The following is a 22,377-nucleotide window of genomic DNA, read 5'->3' as shown; positions in this document are numbered from 1 at the left end:
TTATTCTAACAAAAGAAAAACTTCAATGCATTTTCCTTAAAAAAACACTGTTGAGAGATTTTTCCATTCTTGAAAAATGGCTTCACAATATCCCTGTGGAAGCCTGAAAACGAAACATTTTCTCACCGAAAAGCTTTTTTCCTCCAGCTCTCTTTCTCTCTAACACACACTTATTACTGGAGGGTTGCTCAGAAATTACTCGGCTGTTGCCAGTGATTTTAATATTTTTTATTAGAAAAAAAATAAAACATTTCACTTTGGAAATAAAACAACATTACACAACATTGCAAAGTTTGCAGACAGACACATAGAAAAAGGTTGGTGAAATTCTGAGTCTACCAACCTTATTAACTTCTCTTACATCTTTTATTAAGATATTTTTCTTTGTATTCAGCAATGGAAATTATCTTCTGCTGCTAAATAAAGATTTCAGGTAAAACCCTGGCCACAGTGGAATTAATGGGAGCTTTGCCATTGATTTCAATGGGGCTAGAATTTTACCTGTTATTTACATATTTAATTAATCCATCCTCTAAATCCTAATCCTTACCAGATTTGTTTTCCCAATAAGGTCAAGTATTTTCTTGTTAGTTTTATGCATATGTATTAACAAATTTCTTGTCAGGGAAGACATTGTTTGCTTTATTAGCCTCATTCATAAATTGCCTATATTTTCTCTTAACTGATATGTAAGCATTAAGATATGCAAATTCTAAAGTGTACTATTGAGTGAAAAATATCCTATGTGATGGGGAAAAAAGCCCAAAACTATGTGTCTGACTCTGAACTAATCTTATTTTGTTCACCTTCAGGGCATATTGCAAGGCTCATTTATTATCTCTGGTTCTGTGTGAGGAAGGGGCTAGATGGGGCGCTTGTCTGTGGAGGGAGGGATGTTTTATGGTAGTAGGTTAGCTGCTGGTATTACTTTGATTAACTGTATCTTTAATTTGTGTCAAAGGTGCTTAGACCATAGGATAATTGCTCTTTTACAAAATTGGTTAGTCTCCTAGGTGCCACTAGTACTCCTTTTCTTTTTGTGAATACAGACTAACACGATTATAAATACAGTATTTCTGTGCAGTAGTTTCTTTAAGGGATACTAATGCTTTAAATCCTACAGCATGGGTGAAAGCCAACATGTAACCATTCAGGGGTTTAGATAAGATTACATTTACACAAATACATTGGCAACAGGGACTGTGTGGTTCAAGGTATTGAGGTATGGAGCTTTTTACCTCTAGCTCAGTGGTTCCAGTGTGAGTGCAGCTGGTAATCATAGAATCATAGAATATCAGGGTTGGAAGGGACCTCAGGAGGTCATCTAGTCCAACCCCCTGCTCAAAGCAGGGCCAATCCCCAATTTTTCCCCGAGATCCCAAATGCCCCCCTCAAGGATTGAACCCACAACCCTGGGTCTAGCAGGCCAATGCTCAAACCACTGAACTATTCCTCCCCTCTAATGACTCCAAGCTGTTAACAGCTGAGGGTGGCCTATGTGAAATGACTTTTGTGATGTCAGACCAACTGGGAACAAATGTCCATTTTACACCCAACAGTAACTGGAACCCTTTTTAGCAGTTTCATCAGAGTTCAATAGGCACAGAGACTGAATAACTATCATCTCACCCATCGAGATGGCCTTGCCAAGATGGATCAGGGTTGAGGCACATTCTCTGGGCAGTACAGGGCAGCATTTATAGTTACTGCTGTGTTGTAGAAGTTCTGTGGATAAAGAGCCACCAGTGGTGTCAACCTTACACCTTTCACAGACTCCTGGCATTTAAGGTAGAACAATTTGCTTTTCTTTACTGGATATTTTCTGTTTTAAATTGCCCTTTGAAGATGAGAAGTATATGCCCTTCACTATAAAAAACATCAGATTTTTTTTAACTTTCATCTGGATACTTGGCTTATGATGTTAGAAATTAAGTAATAAAATGGTAAAAACTGCCAAACTGCAGGTTGGAAAAATATACTCAACAAGATCTCTCTGGCTAAAATACAGTTATAGCAAAAGGATCATGCTTAAAATGTCACTGTGTTAGGTAAAAATCCAACTTCAACAGCTGCAAGGGGTTAAAAAGATTCAAGAGAAGATTTGCGGGTGAGCGGTGCTGTTCTTCGTAGGTCTAACAACTGCTTTCTTATGACTTACATCTGCTTTAGCATGTACTACCCACCTTCTGTACATTATTAACCTGTCAATGAGCACACCTGCTCACGTCACATTTTAAATTGCAAATGGAGGCTGGAATAAAGGGTGGATCCTCTATAGAATTTAAATACAATCGTAGTCATTTATGGATTTTGACTGATTCTGTAATGTCATACAACATGATAAGTTGATAAGTAATAGGACACTGAAGGTTTTAATGCAAATGGGCTAAAACCTACTCAATAGTTTTCTTTAAGTGATCAAGGGCAGTGGGTTGTTTTTAAACAGCAATTCTGTTTCAACACCAACTCCTACACACATTATCATGGTTCATTCTCTCTCTTCTCATACACACACACACACTCACTCTCCCTCTCTCTCTTCTTCTCCCACTCACTGTTCCTGTTCTCCTCTTCTCCCATTTATTGGGATTCTTCTAGATCCTCTCTTTGCTTTGGGCTCAGTGCATCACCACAGAAAGCAGAACTCTTGCAGCTAATCAGCACACGTGCTATTTGGTTTTCACACTGTCAGCTACACAGCCCCATCAAGTCTCTCTCCTCATTTTCTTCCTCTTCCGCCTCTCCTTTTTACCAGGTACATCTGCCATACAAACAGCAGCACTGATTATAAAAAGCTTCCACACCAAAATCATGTTCCTGGACAAAACCCAAACAATTTCCAACGTATGATCCTTCTTGTTGTGCATATGTATTTCTCAATGGACACCTGCTTACCAGGCCTGAGCCAATGCCCACTAAAATAAATGAAAGGACTTTCAGTAACTTCAGTGTGCTTTGGATCGGGTACATATCTATCACTGTCACCCTGTTTCATTTAAAAAAAATCCTGCAGAGGTCCTGATCCTACTCCTATTGAAATCAATGGGAATTTTGTCATTAACTTCAATTGGAGCAGATGCAGGCCTTGTCAAAGAACAGCTGATTAAACAATGTTATTGTGCTTTTCTATAAAAGTGAACATATACATCTAAAGAAAAAGGCCATTAACATTTTAGTTAAAAAAATTAATGAATAAATAAATAAATGGATAAACACTCCTGGGATTACCAAAAATTCTGAAATCACAGTTCTTTAAAGTGCAAAAATAATCACTTACCATTATGGGGTAAATTGTTAGCAGGGTGCTCGGGTATTTTGAAAGAGGTACAGATAGCATGACTACTGTGTTTCATAGATATCAGCTCCCTTGGACCTTCCTCTGTTCTCATTTCCAAACCTTGCTGAGGCTTTAAGGATAAATATGAAATAATATGCTTAACTAAGCGTATAAGTTAAATGAGGTATATGCAAGTATAAAATATGAAAAAAATGCAAATATAATAAGCAATTCAAGTATTTAAAAGAAACATAGGACAAATCTAATTTTAAAAGGATTAGACTTAGCAGCATGTCATCTACCCAGCTACTATGTTTGTTTTAGACAGGAGTCAAGTGTTATAACCTTTTCTCATCACTACCTTTGCCCTTATTATCCTCAGTGCATGGAAGAGGAGCAAAATGCTTTCAGGGAGAGCTGTAGAGCAGTCCAATTTTTGTCCACAATCCTGCAAGTTGATAACTGGCAACAGTCCACAAAACTCACTGATGAGGCACAGAGATTCTCATGAGCAGCTATACCTGGATCTCGACTTGTACGTTTACATTATTTATATCTATTTCTGTATGAATAACTTGCACAGCAGCCAGCATCAACATTTGGGATTAGCCTGAAAACCAGTTTTTGCCACTTTCTCCCCCAAGTGTAACCAACTTCTGTTCCCCATGATCACACCAGTATACACAGGGCAGGCCTAAGGATTCTGGAGTGATTTATGAAGGTATTTCTTGGAGATACATGCCAAACTTCAGTGACTAAATTGACACCAATGTTTGTGTGTATGAGAGCTCTTTTAGTTCTCCAACCTCAAAGCTTCCTGCTGCAAAAGTGGAGTCTAGCTGCTTGTTCCTTCCAAGTCTAGGAATCATGTAACACTGGTTTATGTTTCCAAAGCTATCTTTGCAGCAACACAGTGGACAGCTGAGGATTCCCTTGCATAGGGGAAGCCTCAAGTGGTGTTGAGTTATCATAACTGGATCTAGGGGTGTGTAGGATCTCAAACAGGTTAATGCTCAGGGTAGCTAGCCCGCTGCAGTTACATTTGTATTTTTAGCAGGCTAGCTCTATCACAGCTAGCGCGGATATGTCCACTTGGGCTAGAAATTACACCTTTCAGCTCCAGAGTAGATATCCCTTAAGTCACCTCCTCACCTTGCAACTGCCAATGTAGGGGACATGTTGAGGGGAAAGGGCATGGCTGTACTCCAGAGATTCCTGGCTGTTACAATGACCCTTTGGGGAACCAATACCAGATGACATAAATTGGAGCACTCTAAAGGTTGCTCTAATGTAAGCTGGGGACAATATCAGACACTGCAGCCCAAGCAGTTGAGGGAGCAAAAAAGTCCCATAGGTTAGGTCTTGCATACACAATCCCACAGATGGACTCTTATAAGGTGTGTGAAAGGCCAAGAATATTGTACTGCTGTAAATGTTCAGAGTTAATTTACTAAGTCCAGGTGTCTGTTGTTAAAGTCAATTAAAAACTCAATATATTTTGGTTGGTTTTCTCCACATCCCTTTCCTCAGAGTAGCAAGTACTTTTCAGACTGGTGGGCGAACCGGTATTCTCACTTCATAGTTGTGACTTTTAACACCAACCATACCAAGTGTGCTGAGATGACATTCTCCTCACCCTGCAGGGCTCTCTATGGGAACTCTTGCTGTGTAAACTTGTAAATGGCATAAAGCTGTTCCTGTTTAATCTTAATTGGTGCCCAAGGTCTCATCTATACTATGGAAAATTCTGTCAGGTGACCTGGTTACAACATTGCAGCCCCCCAATTCAGTTAAAACCCAGCTCAGGATTGCAGTGCAGACAGAGCTGAAGTGTGTTTTAAACATGTCTCAGAAACATGTTACAGCACTGGATTTTCCACGGTTAACACAGCCTGTTCCTATCTACACTGCAATACTGAACTATTTTATAGCCATGTTAGGGGAATACCATGTTGTGACAGGGTCCCCTTGACAGTATACTTGCAACTTTTTTGGGGGGGGCCCTCAGATCCTCACAGCAGAGAAGACTATCTGCATCCATTTTTAGCAATTAAACTCAAAGGTGTCACTTCAGCTCCACCCAAGTTTTCCTGGGGTTCTACTTTCTTTCTTGCCATTTCAGACAGACAGGAACAAATTTCCTCTCTGCCTTTTGGCAAGTCCTAAGCAGCACTGAAGACCCAGTATCCTTTGTTAGAGGAGGCTGGGGATAGCTTTCTCTAGAACCATGTGCTGATGTAATGGATCTGCGGGTCCTTTTTCTATGGAAACTCTCTTTAGAGCCTCTGACTTGTGTTCAAGCAGCCCAAGTGGGATCTAATAGACTGGTCTGAGAGAGCTGCCTGCAAAGAGCTCCGAAAGCTCTTCTCCATCCACTCTCAGAGTCCTGCCTGGACTAGTTGATAAACTTGACAGCCTTTGCCTGGGTTTCTAGTAGGAGAAGGAGTTTAGTCAGCAAGCATTGTGCCTTGGGTTGTCTGCCCAAGTTGTGAACATGTCAGTTTAACTCAATGCTCTCATTTGAATATGTACCTGTGAACAAAATGGGAAGGTGTGAAAATAGGTTTCTTGTGTTTGCTGTGGACTTTGATCAGTTAGGGCTCAGACATTCTGGAATGTCAGCCTCAGTAGGAGTGCTTTTCTGCAGCATGGCAAACAGACTGAACACTGATTGCACGTAACAGCACCACCACACTGCTGATAAACTCGCAGAAATCAGCTGACTTCAGATTTATGAGGCTGGATTGCAACTAGCCCCCAAAAGTAAACACATGGCAGTGAGAGGAGGAGGAATTGGCACAAGGAGCCTTTTCCTCCCACTGTGCCCTTGGGTCAGTCCTAGCATGACATGGGAATGCAGTGCCTGTGCCCACCTGCAGCACTAGATACCCCAAACAGGTCGCGGAGGGGTGATCTCACCGTCCAACCCAGGCTCTCCCTTGATTGCTTTTCACTGAACGTGGCAATGCTCACACATTCACGTACGTCATTCCCTCACCTTCTCTCTCTCTGGTCCTGTGCACGTCTCCTCCTCTCCCAGCCAGTTTCCCCACTCCTCTGTGGGAGCATTCCAATCGGAATTGAGGTCAATTGCTAAGGGATCATCTGTTAATATAACCACATGAATGAATTACATTCAAATCTATAATGTTACTTCCTCGGCCTGTACTAGCAAAACAAACATTACGTAAAACATCTAACATCTCACCGTCTGCACAAGGGAATGTTTGTATTTGTATCGTATTAAAAGTGTGTATCAATTGAAGGGATTAAAGGGATGTGTAACAATAAGGGATTAAATTCTTCAGGCCAGAAGCACAATTAAAGGAAGACACAAAAACATGCAGACAGTCTGTAAAAGTCTCTTTCACCATCCCCTTTGGGAAACAGGCTTTACAAAACCTGATATTAACAGAAATGTTTTCAAGGATTTTTTTTTTTAATTTCATTGAGAACATTTTATTTTTAGGGGATTCCCTGAAGTGTTTGCAGAGACTGCAGCATGATGTTAGTGCAGGGGCTGGCACTGCGATGTGGTCCACATCTTAACAGACAGATTGTTTCCTGGACTATCTTCTCTTCCATTCACAATGGTATAGATTCCCTGTAGCAACTAAAGCAATTGCTCTGAGGGAATTGTAATATTAGGAAAGGATTTAGGCATTTGTAAATGTCCTCAATGCAATGCATCTTTTCCTTTTCTGAAAGAAATTTAGTCACTCTCTTGATTTCATCTCCCTTTTCCATCTATTCCAGTGGGCCGCATGCGGCCCATGAGGGTAATCTGCTGGCGGGCCGCCAGACTGTTTACATTTGCACAGCCTCCCCCAGCTCCCAGTGGCCAAGGTTTGCCATTCCCGGCCAATGGGAGCTACGGGAAGCAGCTCCCCATATCTGATGGCCTGCCAGTGGATTATCCTGACGGGCTGCGTGCGGCCCGTGGGCCACAGGTTGCCCATCACTGTTCTATTCTGTTTCTCATAGTTGTAAATAAAGAGAAGTAGCTGCAGCATCATGAGCCAGATTTACAATGTTATTCAGGAGCCTAAAGATGCAGATAGGCACCTACTGGGATTTTCAAAGGCACCTACCTCCCAATGATTTCAATTCACTGTATAAGAGTTAGGTGCCTAATGTGCGAAAGCACCTTTGAAAATTCCCCCTGGCACCTATCTGGAACTTTAGGTGTCTAAAACCTTTGAAAGTCTAGCCAGCTCAGTCACATGCCAGCTCTTCACAGACTACCAGCAAGTGGTCCACCAACCAGTCTGAGAATCACTGTGCTAGTGACCGAAAACCAGAAAGCAAAACAGACCAGTCTAATTTCTTTGTCCAAGTGAAGGGCAAAAGGCAAACTTACTGAACTGCAAGTGAACACCAATGGGAGGAAGAAGTTTGGTGGAGTGAAAGAAAGAATGAATATACGATAAGATGCATGTATTATAAACCATCATTTTAATAGTAATATATTAAATAAGGCCCTGATCCTGCAACTACCCACCCACTTGCTTAACTTTAAGCATATGCGTAATCCCCATGGCTCACTTCCCTCCAGGAATGATGTATATACTTAAAGCTAAACATGTGGTAAGTGTCTGCAGGATCAGAGCCTTAGTGATACAGTTATTACTATTATTTACCTCAAAGTTACTGTCCCTAAATCTGTTAAATCATAAGCTGTTTAAATTCAGCTCACAATAAACTGAATTTCATTATAAAAATTTTCATAATTTGTTAGATTTTACAGGGGAAAAAAAAAGAATTAAATGTACTTATTCTAAAGCTTTGGCTTAAGACCCTTTCAGTTTTACTGCACATTTAGCCTCCAGCTGCATTAAACCCTCCTGCAATAGTATTATAAACATTACTTGTAACACAACCAGTGTTTTTAGATCTGCAACTGTACCATCTTGGGCCATCTCTCAAAAACTAAACAGGGTAAAGCCTGGCCTAGTCAACAATTCAATGGGAGACTTCCAAGAAAACCAAAGTATTTCTATGGGAAGTCTCTGGTGATTCAGTATGCAGTTGTGATAGGGTTTGGGAGTGCAATGCAGACCAGTGAAAGGTTGTGTCATCACTTGCCCTGCAACCTTGGGTGCCTCAAATGCTTTGCTACTGTAACTCGCTGCCTGGGATATTCATAACCAACCTACAAGCATGCAGGTCACACCTTGAGTGTCTATGTATAGCTGCAGCCCTGGTCCAGTAACTCTGACCACAGCAGCCTGCCAGTAACACATCACAGTCACACTCTGGCTTCCACCAGCCTTGGTTACAACCAGCAAGGTGATTCCAACACGCTCACAGTCTAAAATTTGCACAAAACCATGTGCTCTGCAATGTCCAGCCCTCTCGTGGACGGTTCAGAGAAGTGATAAGGCCCATTTGGTCCTCTAAACACACAAACCCCTCGGCTTGCCACTTTAACTGGAGTTAACATTCACTTTCATTCAAACACAGCTCTGTTGGTTTTGATTATTAGTAAAACAAGTTAATTAACAAAAGAAGACAGGGTATTAAGTGAGTTCACGTGTACGAGAGAAAGTTAAAAATGGTTACAAGCAAATAAAAGTGAAAACATGCATCTAAAAGTCTAAAAATTAATCTAGGAAAGTACAATCTTTGCCTCAGCAGGTTTCTCACCTATATTCAGTCTCCAGAGTCTTCAACCTCCCTTTGGTTGAAGGACCCATCTTTCTCAGCTTGCAAGAGCTCTGTTTCCTTATGTCTGTCTAGTGATGGATGCCAAAGATGGCTTCTGTCCTTGCTTACATTTCCCAAAGTTCAATGACTTTGTTTCAAGAGGCAGGATGACCTCATGCTGTTCTTCCCTTCCTGTGGGCCTCCCATCCCCCCTGTATGTAAATGGTCCTTCCATTGTTTTGATTCCACCATGCTTAATTTACATAGGAGACAGATAAACAGGCTGCCGTCTCTCCTGTCTGGGAAGGAATTTGTTTATCCCTGTTTGGCCACAGACTTTAAAACATAATATCATTAACTATCCACATTTCCTCATAATGTTAATACAGACATTTCACAATGGTATTAATCACCAGTGTGTCATTAGCTTTCAGAAAAGACCTCACTCTACACACTTTTATAATACAGTAACATTGTATACAATCAGTTGATTCAATTGCTTATCACTTGAGGTTCGGCCCCCTTTGTCTTTACAGACCAGCAAACTTTTGGAGTATATTCTTCTGTAGGTTGCTCCTGAAAGTAAAGCTTATTCAAGTTGTGAGGGAGGTGACAGAGTCTGGTGGTGAAGGAAGCTCCATGCTCTTTCCTCCCCCACTTGTGTTTGCTGAAATGCAAATTGTTCTGTTTCCTGCCATCTCCTCCCACTGCCGTCTTGATGGTCCTGTTTACTGCTTATATGTAAATATGGACCTTTGCAGTTTTTGCCTGAAGAAGATCGGGCTGGTGAAAGGATCAAATACACATTCCTTTGTCTAAGCAGACCTGTTTACCAGCTCCCACGACAAGCTTGGCTTATACACACTTTAGTCATAAATCTAGTACATATCTTAATACCCATTATGTGCATACATCATGCAAGAATATTTATGATCAGTGAGTTACTGGTTTTCAAAAGATACCTCACAAGGCATATTTCATTCAGAGATTGTTACAATTCTGCGCAGTGTGTGAATACCGGGGTGCTTAGCATAGGCACAGTTTGACTGCTATATCTGGGGAGGCAAAGCGTGCACACACGCATGTGCACCCTGAAGCCAGTTCCCTCGGCTCACTGATTCTCTCCCCCCGCCTAGAGTTACACCGGGGCTGCCAGAGCTGGCGGGGACGGGACAGCCCAATGGAGGAGCCCCAGCTGCTGCAGCGATGTCGCTGCTCTGATGCTGCTGCGGCCGCCTCCCTGCTGGGGCTGCTGCTTCCGCCAAAGGGATGCCACATGCCAGGCTCCTGCTGACCCCTGCCCATTCCCGTATCCCCCTACCTCTCCCCACTGTCCTCGACCTCACCCGAACCCCCAGCCCCTTCTCTTCCCCCTTCCCTATCCCAGAATCTTCCCCCCCTTGCACTGCATTTACCCCAGCCCCACCCCGGCCCCCTTGCCCTGCCCTCCCTGCACTCACCATTGTACAGGAGAAAGGCGGGCACTAGGATCCAGGAGGTGGCGTTGAGCTGCCAAGACAGTGACACAGAGCACAGGAGAACAGTTGCTCCATCGCACCCATCTGCTCCTTGCCAGCCAAAACGTGCAGGGGGCTGGGAGGGAGGAGGAGCAGCATGGGAGAAAGAGCTCCACTCCCAGGCAGACCGAGCAGAGCAAGCCTTGCAGGGCAGCTCGGCGCTTGCAGAAATGGGGAGAGAGTGTCATGTGACCCTGCTTGACACCCCCATACCCTTCGCCTCTGTTTGGGGGGGCAATGCCTCCCTGTATCTGCCCAAATTACACCCATGGTGCTTAGTGTCACATTAGTATGCTTCCCTCTGGATCAGTAATGAACCAATTCCCTGTGGCACTGGGGGTACTGTGCTGCTAAATGTGCTGTCTTCTGGATATTATGTAAAACCAAGATCTTGATGATCCCTTGTGGTCATTAAAAAATCCCTTGAGCACTTTCACAAGAGCAGGTCCATTAACTATGATTAGGACCCTACCAAATTCGTGGTCCATTGTGGTCAATTTCACGGTCATAGGATTTTAAAATATTAAATTTCATGATTTCAGCAATTTAAATCTGAAATGTCACAGTGTTATAATTGTAGGGGTCCTGACCAAAAAAGGTGTCGGGGGGAGGGGTGCAAGGTTATTGTGGGGGGCTTTGCGGTACTGCTACCCTTACTTATGTGCTGCTGCTGGCGGCGGTACTGCCTTCAAAACTGGGCAGCTGGAGAGCAGCGGCTGCTGGCCGGGAGCCCAGCTCTGAAGGCAGAGCGGCCGACAGCAGTAGCGCATAAGTACGGATGGCAGGGTACGGTATTGCCACCCTTACTTCTACGCTGCTGCCTGCAGAGCTGGGCCCCCAGTCAGCAGCCGCCACTCTCCAGCTGCCCTGCTCTGAAGACAGTGCAGAAGTAAGGGTGGCAATACTCCAACACCCCTAAAATAACTTGCAACCCCCTGAAACTCTCTTTTGGGTCTGGACCTCCAATTTGAGAAATTCTAGTCTCCCCCCATAAAATCTGTATAGTATAGGGTAAAAGCACACAGAAGACCAGAATTCATGGGGGTAGACCAGATTTCATGTTCTGTGATACGTTTTTCATGGCCGTGAATTTGGTAGGGACCTAACTATGATGTTCTGACTTGTTCCAGTTTGGTTAATTACTTGCTACCTATCCACATTCTCCTGCAGTTTCAGCTGGACATAGCAGGATTCTTTACTTTCTGCCCTAAACTGTTGTGCAGTGCAGTGTTGCTGTCAAAGAGCTAGAACATGCCACTTGGAGAGCTTTTCAGTGCTGGCTGAAGTGTTTTCTGTACACACTCTGTAATTTGTTACGTGCTTTAAGATCCTTCAGGATTACTATATAAATAAGGTATTACAGTAGACCCTCAGAGCTATGAATACCTCAGAAACGGAGGTTGTAGGTAACTCTGAACAAAAATTATAGTTGTTCCTTCAAAAGTTTACAACTGAACATTGATTTAATGCAACTTTGAAACTTTAATATGCAAATGAAAATTGCTGCTTTCAACCATCTTAATTTAAACGAAACAAGCACAGAAAGTTTCCTTAGCTTGTCAAATCTTTTCTTTAAAAAAAATGTTCTTTTTTTTTTAGTAGTTTATATTTAACACAGTACTGTAGTGTATTTGCATTTTTGTTTTGTTATTTCTGCTGCTGCCTGATTGCATACATTTGGTTCCAAACAAGGTGTGTGATTCACCAGTCAGTTCATAACTCTGGTGTTCGAAACTCTTAAGTTCTATTGTCTAAATATTATCAGAAGTTACTGACTCTTGTGAGCAGGAAGCTGTTCCAAACACAAGCAAGAAAAGCTCCTTACTTTCCTGTTATTTTACCACTGCAAGAGGGCAGTTAGCTACGCTTCAGGCTGGCAGGCAAAAGAAGTAATAAGAGATGGAGTGGGAGGGCAGATCTATATTACGGGGTTAAGTTGACCTAAGTTATACAACTCCAGCTACGTAAATAATGTAGCTGGAGTCAGCGTACCTTAGGTTGATTTACTGCAGTGTCTGCACCTCGCTGGGTAGATGGGAGAAACCCACCTGTCAACTTACATTATGCTTCTCATTTCGGTGAGTACCGGAGTAGACGGGAGAGCGATCGGTAGTCGATTTAGCGGGTCTTCATTAGACCCGCTAAATCGACCCCTGGTGGATCGATCATCCTGTGTTGATCCCCTGGTAAGTGGAGACAAGCGCAGAGAAGAAGTACTAAACGGGCAAGGGAACAGATGCAGTGGGATCTGGTGGATAGGTGGGGTGGGAGGAGCCAAAGAGGATGCAGCTTGTCTAGCCCAATGGCTGGGAAGAGCGGCTGTAGTGCTGAATGGGTGGGATGTAAGGATGTAGCTGGATGAAGCGGCAAAATAGAGTTACAGCACACTGGGTGCCACCCTTTGATGAGAGAAACTGATTCTGATGCATCACTATAGTGTTTCAGGAAACCATTTAAAAGTTTTACACTCTACAGGCTTCAGCCAACTGCTTTTGACCCTATGTAATCAGGGTCTCTTCTCCTCAAGGTGACCAACTTGTTCCTGTGAGATCTTGATTTGCTGAAACACAATCCTCAGTGTGGGGGGGCTCAGGGCTGGGATGCAAGGCTTACCTGGGGGGGGTCCCCCAGAAGGGCGACGACAATTCCCCTCCCTCAGCTCCTAGCTCCACGTGCTGCCTCTGCCCACAGGCATCGCCCCCGCAGCTCCCATTGGTCATGGTTCCCAGCCAATGGGAGCTTCAGAACCAGGGCTTGGGGTGGAGTGGAGGCAGCACGTGGAGCTAGAAGCTGGGGTCGCCGCTTCCCAGGAGCCATGTAGGGAGCCTGCCCCAGCCCTGCCACCGCCTCTCAAGTTTTAGTCAGGGATATTTAGTAAAAGTCATGGACAGGTCACAGGCCATGAATTTTTGTTTACTGTCCATGACCTGTCCATGACTTTTACTAAAAATACCCATGACTAAAACATAGCCTTACTTATAAGTGTTACAGATGAAACGGTTTCACTAAAAATGTTTGAACTAGTGTCAACCAGATAGAAGGTGTCCTCACTCTGCATGTTCCTTTGGAATAATTTGCTACATATGAAAGTCATAGGTGAATCCAAGACTGGAGACTTTTCTTTGTCTGAATGGATTCTGGTTATTCTCTTGACATGAAAGAATTGAAATGCATTTTGACTTCCGTGCAGAATGAAGAAAGCAAGTCATGAGACATAGGGGTAGCCTACAGGTCCCCAAGAAAATCTGCCTTTAGCAGACATGATGGTTTTAATGGGACAAGGCCAAGTCACCAGTTAAAAAGGCGAACTGCATGAAAATGAAAAATGCTGTATTTACTTAGTAGAATGTTTTACATTCTCCAGAGTCATCCTGCCAGATGAGCTGTTGCACTGATTGCAGCTTGGATGCAAGTCTCAACCCTACCCACCCTCTGTGCAATAGGTCATTATTTTTATCATGGATAAACTGGAGCAGAGAGGGTGACTTGTCCACGAACCAGTGGCAGAGCTAATAACAGAGCCCCAGGCTCATGACGCCTAGTCTCTTGTTCTAACCACTATGAAGTCCTACCAAAAAATTGCTAGGGAAATTAAAAGAAATTGATTGACTGTATTCCTCTGGATGTGTCGAAGTAACATCTTGTGGTCTTCAAGTTATAAGTAACATTTTTAGTCCTCATATCTGAAACAGTTAATAGGCCTTGTTTAAAGAGCTAAGTCACTTGCCAGCACAAACCCTAATGCCAGGCATTATCTCAGCTAAATCGAAGGAATACATGTTAGTGACTTCCCCTTCATTTTGCTATCTGATCAATGCTGCACAATGCAAATCAAAAATAGTAATAAATAATAATAATAATTACAAAAAAGCTGCTGTATGCAGAAAACCTTCCATTTCCTCTTTCAATTAAATGTACAGTGAATAGCAACAGCTGCAGAGTTCACAGCTATATATTCAAGCTGTCAGTTAAACGTGATGCTATTCCATGGAAGCAGAAAAGCTCTGTTTCCCTGTCCAACTGGGAATCAAACACAAAATGCTCAAACAGTAGCATATGTCAAATAAAATACAAAGAAGTACCAATGGAAAAGCCACCTATGCTGCCATCCTCCTTACTCATGTGTAGCCAGGACTATGCTCAGAAGTTATAATGCCAAGTGTCTGGCATATCTAAACAGCTCCATCAAGATAAATAGAGTGCAATGAGCTGGGAACACTTGTTTTTCTTTAATAAAATATGTTATTTATAAAATCCAGTGACAGGCAAGCTGTTGTGTCTGTTCCAGAATCTTAATTAGTGCTGGACAGAAATGGAAAGATGGCAGCAGATTAATATCTGCTTCCTCTATTCAGGCAGTCATTCTGGATTCCTTTTTAGTTAGGATGACCATAGAAGTTAGAGATGAAAGAGGTCATGCAGGATAGAGTACCCCACCAGCAGAAGTATAATTAGATACTTCACTGGATCTTAGCCAAAAGGTGCAGAGAAGAAGCTACCAGATACCCATACCACTTGTGCCAGCCTCACCTTCCAAGATCTATATAGGTCTTTCCCACAGATTCTAAAATTCAAACACTATCCAGTAGAAAACCTTGGTTGAAATCCTGCCTTCAAGTAAATCAATGGGAGTTTTCCTACTGACTTCAATGGGTCCAGGATTTCTCCCCTTATGTTTTAAGGGATACTAACAGGATCCCAAATTTAGGTTCTGGTTTTTAAAATAAGTTTCTTGACAGAAGTTAATACATTTTTAATTATTTTTTATAAATATATCAATGAAGCCATTTTCCCCCAAACATTCCAGCATCGTGCTAGTGCGTGGGAACCAAGATGCCACATCAACTACAAGCTGTCCACTTTAGTTTCACCATCTAAGTTGAATGAAGCGAGAAAAGTAAACAAAATATATAAAGTACATTGATCACAATGATCCCTTCTGGCCTTAGAATCTATGAAATAATAAAAAGCAAATCTAACTTTAACTTGTTTTTAACATTAATAACCTATGTTGACTAGTAACACATTTTTAAAATACAGAGAAATCATATCCACAGTGTTTCTTTAACCCTGTGGTTTAAACAAACAAAGCTCAAAATTCATGCTGAAATTCTATTATTAAAACAAATCTTTAAAAGAGATACTGTCAAGTCAAATTTACTCCCAAATTTAGATTTCGCAAAACCCAAGCTTTTATGAAATAAAATGTTTCTGTGAATTTAAAAAAAAAATCCCAACCAAAACTTAAAAACAAAGAGATGAACAATTCCCTGAAATGTCTGCAACCCAAATACCGCAGCACTATGCTAAGAACCTGGAAAAGAAACTGATTAGAAATGTATTGTAACTAAAGTAAAAATGAACAGTCTTGTTCAAGATGATAGACGTGCACAAAGTAAACAACCAGGATAAATGCTAAAAAGAAAATCTGATTTGTAAACTTCATTCAGTTCTAATAAACTAAAGTGTTATTTATAAAAGAAGCAAGAAGGAACTTTTCAATTACAATTAACGATATTATTAACCATCAGCCAGATTTTTGGAGGTGTAAAGCACTTGCACTTCTGATTCATTTCAGCTAGAGTTGGGGGTCCTCAGCACTTTGGAAAATCAGGCCCCCATCTGAATTTTACCCTGAGTGCGCACTGAATTCCGCTCACCTTCCTCAAGCAAGCAGTCCCCCTGGCCAATAGATACTTGGTAGATAGTCTCTTATTTCTTTATGCTCAAACGACAAAGGCAAAAAGCAACCTGCATTCATCTCTCCACAGACAATAAACAAACAAACAAATCAATCAATCAATCAGAAAATTGAACATACGCTGCCCAAGCCATGCATCATCCACTGTGAGGAAGGGTAAGCTGGCATTCCAATTATATTTGGAGGGGCTGTCCTGAGATGATTTACTCTTCAGATTACCTGAATAGAAACAAGTATGCCTTTTAATAAAAAACAAAAACAATCACTTAGGTATATTCACATTGTTAAGGCCAATTAATACTTTCCTGATCAGCACAGCTGCAGCATTATGGAATTTAAGCTGCAAAATTAATTTATGTTGCTCATAACACTGAACTTATTTTAAAAGGCTGGACAAGAACAGTACATGATTAAATTACTATCAGAATATCCCTCTGAACAGTGATTGAACATGTATTGTTCAAAGTCGTAATCTGTTCTGCTGGCAAATGACTTTCAGAGACATCAAATTGAAGTTTTAGTTCCTACAAAACAAAGACCTCATCCATTATACACCTGGTAAAAAGCCAGATCCAACTCCCTATTCAAGTTAACAGTAAGACTCCTATTGACTTGAAAGAGAGCTGAATCAGGTCCACAGTTATCCCTTTTTACATGTAATGAAAAGTAGGACAGAGAGAAAAAGCTCATAGAAAGAAGGAAGCCAAAGCTTTGCTTGATGATTATTTGTAAATAATTGAAAGTGCAGAGTTCACTCATACAAGTGCTGAGTAACTCCTTACAGCACATCAATCTTTTAAAATACTTGTATTATGGATTAGCTCTTCTCATAATATTTTTTCTTGTTTATTCTTCTTCATGTCCAAGATTATGGTTTTTGTGGCCTTTTTTTCAATCTTCCCCTAAATATTTGTTCTGTTTGTGCAGTTCTGTCCTGTAGCAGCTTGCCTTTTTGATGCTGTCACTAATGCAGATGAGAGCAATGATTTTTGTCTGTCTCGTGTTGTCTGTTATGAGATGCCCCAGACCACTGTTTAATGCAAGACTGGAAAATATATGATTGAATACATTATACATTGTATCATCTGCAATGTCTTGCTATGGAGCAGAATTACATTATTTCGGCTTGCACAGCTCAACATACATGATGCATGTATGTATGCTTTCACTTAACATATCCTAAATGTTTAGGACCAGATTCTGCATTCCTTGTACATCCAAAACTCCTGTTGAAGTCAATGGGAGATTCTGGTGTGCAAGACCAAGTCTTTTCAAAATATTCTAATAAAAATTCAGGAACCTAAACCCCACATCTCATAGAATCATAGAATATCAGGGTTGGAAGGGACCTCAGGAGGTCATCTAGTCCAACCCCCTGCTCAAAGCAGGACCAATCCCCAATTAAATCATCTACCTTTTCGCTCATCAGTATTACACATTGATAAGTCAGTGTTATGCTGTCTACTGTGACACTGCTTCAACCCAGCACCACACAGGGCCTACATAGCCAAAAGAAGAAGCATAGACAATTGTAGGTGAGATTAGAGAACGCACAGATGAAGCTGAAGTGGAATGGGAGAGACCAAGAAAGACTGCCTCTCTCCCCACAGTTGCAATCAGCAGAGGCTCTCAAGCTGGAATTCCCTAAATTTAAAAAAGGAGCATGCTACTGGCAAGGTTTTCATAAGGGTCCCCCAAATTCAGCTCCTGGCCCTTCTCCCTTGGTCTGAAATAGCCTGAATTTTCTAGCCTTTAGAACACATTGCAAAGCCCAACTTTTTATGGGGGATTACGGGGAGAGAGTTTGCTGGCAGGACAATATTTGAGGAGGGTAGCGTGCTTTCTCATTATCTGATCTGAAGTGTAGTTACTTACTGCTCCAATGGTGGAATTTGCTAATTTCTATGTTTAGATGTGCTTTTTAAAATAACTGGTAAGGACGCATCTCAAGTTTTAAAGTCATACCAGGATGACACAAAAGTTAGGACTGTGTTCAAGGAAATACACTGAAGTCAGTCACTAAAAGGTTGGAGCATCGGATTTCAAATGTGAACAAGGTGTGAGAGAAAACACTACGATATGGCTAATGGTAGGGAGAATTTTTAAGGGTCTGAATATCTGGGGATATGGGTGATGGAAAACTCACGAGGAAGTGAATCAAAAGTGTCCACAGAAAGACCACTCACTTAACTCCATGGACAGCTCTGGTAAAGTCCCAAAGGTCACAGGATAAGCTTTTGCTTCTGCAACGTCCCATGTTCCTGGATTAAAAAACAAACCCAAACAGGGCATTCAAAATTGGTGCATGTGGCTTCAAACAGACACATTCAGAATGTTTCAGTCTCTCCTCCCCAACCCTGTGGCCAATGCTGCTGCTGCTGGGAGGACAATCAAATCTGAAAAAGTTAGCCTCTTAGGATATGTCTACACTGCAACCTGACCTGTGACTGCAGCACAGGTAGACATACCCATATTAGCTTTATCTGTGCTAGCCTAGCTAAAAATAGCAGTGTAGCATGGGCTTCAGCGTGGGCTGTGCAAGCACGCGGGGGATTCTAGGTATATATGGAATAGCCCACACTGAAGCCAGTGCCACCACGTCTACGCTGCTATTTTTAGCCACGCTAGCATGGGTAAAGCTAGTGTGGGTATGTCTACCTATGCTGCAGTCCCACCTCAGATTGCAGTATAAAAATACCATTAATCTGGAGGAAGTTTACATCTTCTTCTGATCCTCTCAAAGTGCACCAACTTAGGCTCATCATGGACTTGCTCCGATTTGCACTCTCACCCACTTCCACATACATTTGCACGCAACCCTCCTTATATATCAGCTGGGAATTTGGCCCACTGAATCTAAGGGAGTATGAAATGGTGTTAATACACACACACATCCCTCCTGATGGGGCCAAAGAAAAGAATGGAGCAAGGAAAGCAACTGACACTGTAAGAAAGTGAAAATTAAAGTAGGGTAACAACTTTGTGGCTCCTGAGTGTGTAGGTTACATCAACATTCCTTTCATATCAGTACATCTTTTAAGCTTAATGGAGTCTTAGTGTACAGGAGTCTTAAGTTACACCATCTTACATCTCTGGCCTGCTGGGTTACTGAAGACAAGTCACCTTACTGACTTGTGTATAATTCAATTCAATAGGATGGACCTTAATGAAAATCATATACTGATTTGAATTAAGTAGTAAAAATAACCATAAAAAGAGGCATTACCTAGAGCAAATCTATTTTGTTTTATTTTTCAACTTTCTTATCACACACTGTCAAAACTAGGAAGAGAAAGGTCTTCCTAAAGATCAAACTTTTAGCCTTGCCTTACTATTATTTGTATCACAGTAGTGCCTGCAAGCCACAACCAATATAACGTGGTGCGACACGGTCCCTGCCCTGAAGCCAGACCAACAGTTAGAGACAAAACAGATGTACAGAGAGCAGAAGTGACTTGTCTAACGTCACACAGCAGGTCAGTGGCAGAGCGGGGAATAGAAACCAGCTCTCCTGAGTTTCAGTCCAGTGCCCTACTTGCTAAATCATGCTGCCTCTTGACTGGGCTTTGACCTTTCTGGGTTCAGTTTAGCACCTTTGGTTTAGGACAGGTAGGAGTCTCAGGGTGTATCTTCACTACCCGCTGGATCGGTGGGCAGCAATTGATCCAGCGGGGATCGATTTATCGCATCTAGTCTAAACCCCTGAGCGCTCTCCTGTCAACTCCCGTACTCCAGCACTGCAAGAGGCGCAGGCAGAGTCGTCGGGGGAGCGTCAACAGTTGACTCACCGCGATGAAGACACCACGGTAAGTCGATCTAAGTACGTCTCCTTCAGCTACATTATTCTCGCAGCTGAAGTTGCGTAACTTAGATTGATTCCCCCCCCCAGTGTAGACCAGGGCTAACTCTCTGATTTGCAGGTGCAGCTATGGACTTTGTACTCTGAGTTATACTGTGAGCACAAAACTGCACCAACAATACATCTGAAATTTGCATCTACTAAAATGGAAGACAACATCTAGAAATCTGTCCTCAAGCTTTGACACAAACAGATTCCCGCCACAGAGTTTTTTTGCTCCCCAGCTGTTTTTGGTTCTTTGCCTTAATGCTAGAGAAAAAGTCTAGTGTGAACACTGTTCAATGAACAGGCTGGAGGAAAATGCCATAAAGGTAGGTTAATAGAACTGGCTGAATGTTCCCTTGCCCAAAGTCTGCACTCCTGCAGTGGGCTGGTTCACTGGGGACACTCACCTACATTGGAAAAAACATCCTCTTCAGATCGTGTGGGCTCAGATTCTTCTCCTGTGGCTTCTGAGTTCCTTACAGCAGAACCATCGTCTGTCTTTGTCCCTGACTCACAGAGAGCTCCCTGTCCACTACTGCTGTTGTCCTCCGTCCTAGTCACAGTGTGTGGCCAAACAGTTCCTTTCCCATTCCCATCACAGACTGCTTCAACCACCAAGGTACCGGGTGACACTCTGCTAGGGTTTTCTTGAAAACAAACATTTAAAATGGATTTTTTTTAAATAGGGTTGGGACCTTGTACAGAATAAACAAAAATGTAAGGCCTGATCCAGAGACAATGGAAAGACGCCCTTTGACTTCACTAAGGACCTGATTCAAAGCCCATTGAATATATTTACACACACAATAGCAAAAAGACAGAGCCCCATGGTCTGGGACTGGCAGAAGCTGAGAGCACTTGGAAGGTGCACATTCAGCCCATGTGGGAAAGAACGGCATCACACAGCTCATCAGTGACCCCTTCAGAGGTTTAAGGAACAACGTTGGAGGAGCCTTGTCCATTCTTCCTTGGCTGGAAAGATAACTCAAGGTCATAAAGGTACAGCTGGGGGCACAGAGTGTTAAAGGAAGAGAAAGAAAGGGAACTTCAGGTTTCCTTCCTGCATATGGAGCACCATTCATGGGAAAAGAAAAATAAACACAATTTGTTGAACGTTGGTATTTTCAAGATTGCCAGAGAAACAAGCACTCGGAAGGACATTTATTAAGATAATCATGATGGTGATGATTTCATAGCGCCTTTCAGCCAAAGGATTTCCAAAGCAATTCACAGACTTAAGTTAAGGGTAAACAAAGCACCTCCCTAGTTTTTTGTGTGGGGAGAAAGGGACACAAATGATCCTAACCCCACCTCCATACAGCTTATGCTGCTACTGCTGCCTCCCTGCTATGAAACAGCAAACAGCACTCAGCAAGATTAGGGCTTATTTCATAGCTTCATATATTTTAATGCCAAAAAGGGACTATTATGATCATCTAATCTAACCTCCTGCATAACTAAAGCTGCTGAATTTCTCCCAGTGATTTCCAGTACCCCAGTAACGTGGTTCAATTAGGATTGGTCCCTGCTTAGCACTCTAGCCCCAACGCAGCAAAGCACTTAAGCACATGCTTAACTTTAAGCATGCAAGTCGCAGTGATGTAAACAGAGCTACTCACGTGAGTACAGTTAAGCATGTGGCCTACATGCTTTGCTGGACTGCAGCCAGAGTGCTCAGCACCTCCCAAGATGGAGCCTCTGGAGCATACCTTCTGTAAGGACATCCAGTCTTGATTTAAAGACTCCAAGTGATGGAGATGGTGGTCCCAAAAATATCTAAATATTTGTACAGATCACAGTTTATCATTTTCCGCCTGATCTTCACTTTTAGAGAAATACCCAAGGACACTTTAAGGTGGTGCCCCTTTGTAAACAATTCTCTCCTTTGCCACGAATGCCCATGTTTGTGTCACTTTGGGTCACAATTCTAACTTCGCATCCCAGCCTCTAAGATGTTCTGCTGTATTTATCTTTGAGGATTTCTTTGCTGTGTTAATAGATTTACTGAAGAGAATTAAATTGCTTGGGGTTTTTTAAATGCATAAATTTCATGACCTGCTTTCACATACCAGAGTTATAAGAACATAATTAGCATAAGTACATAGGTCCTTCCTAAATAAGTCAATAGAAAGCACTGTGAGATCACCAGAGGAAAGGTGATGTGAATGCAAAGTATTATATAATTAGCATTGGTAATGTTGTGTCTCCCTTTTTATAGTTGCAAAAGAAATGACAGCTTACTATAAATAGCTCTTAATTTCAGAAACCTTTTTGAAGTAGGCAACTATGTAGGTTCTATAAATCAACTGTTACATACAATTTTTTGGTAAAGTTATACAAATGCAACAGGTCTGCATGATGACCTAACTGCTGCAGATCTCTTATTCACCTC

At 42.1% G+C, this 22,377-nt stretch overlaps 1 protein-coding gene across 4 annotated transcripts in view; it reads right to left on the bottom strand.

The window, feature by feature from the left end:
* Window positions 1–259: 259 nt before the first annotated feature.
* Window positions 260–22,377, bottom strand: part of LOC140908557 (uncharacterized) — a 41,244-nt gene continuing 19,126 nt past the window's right edge. For 3 of the 4 annotated variants that reach the window (XM_073335935.1, XM_073335936.1, XM_073335938.1), the window contains 6 exons: window positions 20,393–20,632; window positions 18,328–18,402; window positions 16,262–16,360; window positions 6,276–6,382; window positions 3,278–3,407; window positions 260–2,761 (listed from right to left, as the gene is read on the bottom strand). In XM_073335935.1, the coding sequence (XP_073192036.1) occupies window positions 2,706–2,761; window positions 3,278–3,407; window positions 6,276–6,382; window positions 16,262–16,360; window positions 18,328–18,402; window positions 20,393–20,632 (707 nt within the window). In that variant the 3' untranslated portion in view covers window positions 260–2,705. The remainder of the gene's footprint in view (window positions 2,762–3,277; window positions 3,408–6,275; window positions 6,383–16,261; window positions 16,361–18,327; window positions 18,403–20,392; window positions 20,633–22,377) is intronic. The other variant, XM_073335937.1, reaches the window with a different exon arrangement.

This window comes from Lepidochelys kempii, chromosome 3 (assembly GCF_965140265.1).
Source record: "Lepidochelys kempii isolate rLepKem1 chromosome 3, rLepKem1.hap2, whole genome shotgun sequence".
NCBI classification, from domain to species: domain Eukaryota; kingdom Metazoa; phylum Chordata; order Testudines; family Cheloniidae; genus Lepidochelys; species Lepidochelys kempii.
Note: the sequence above shows the minus strand (reverse complement) of the source record. Positions and strands in the feature narration are given on the sequence as shown.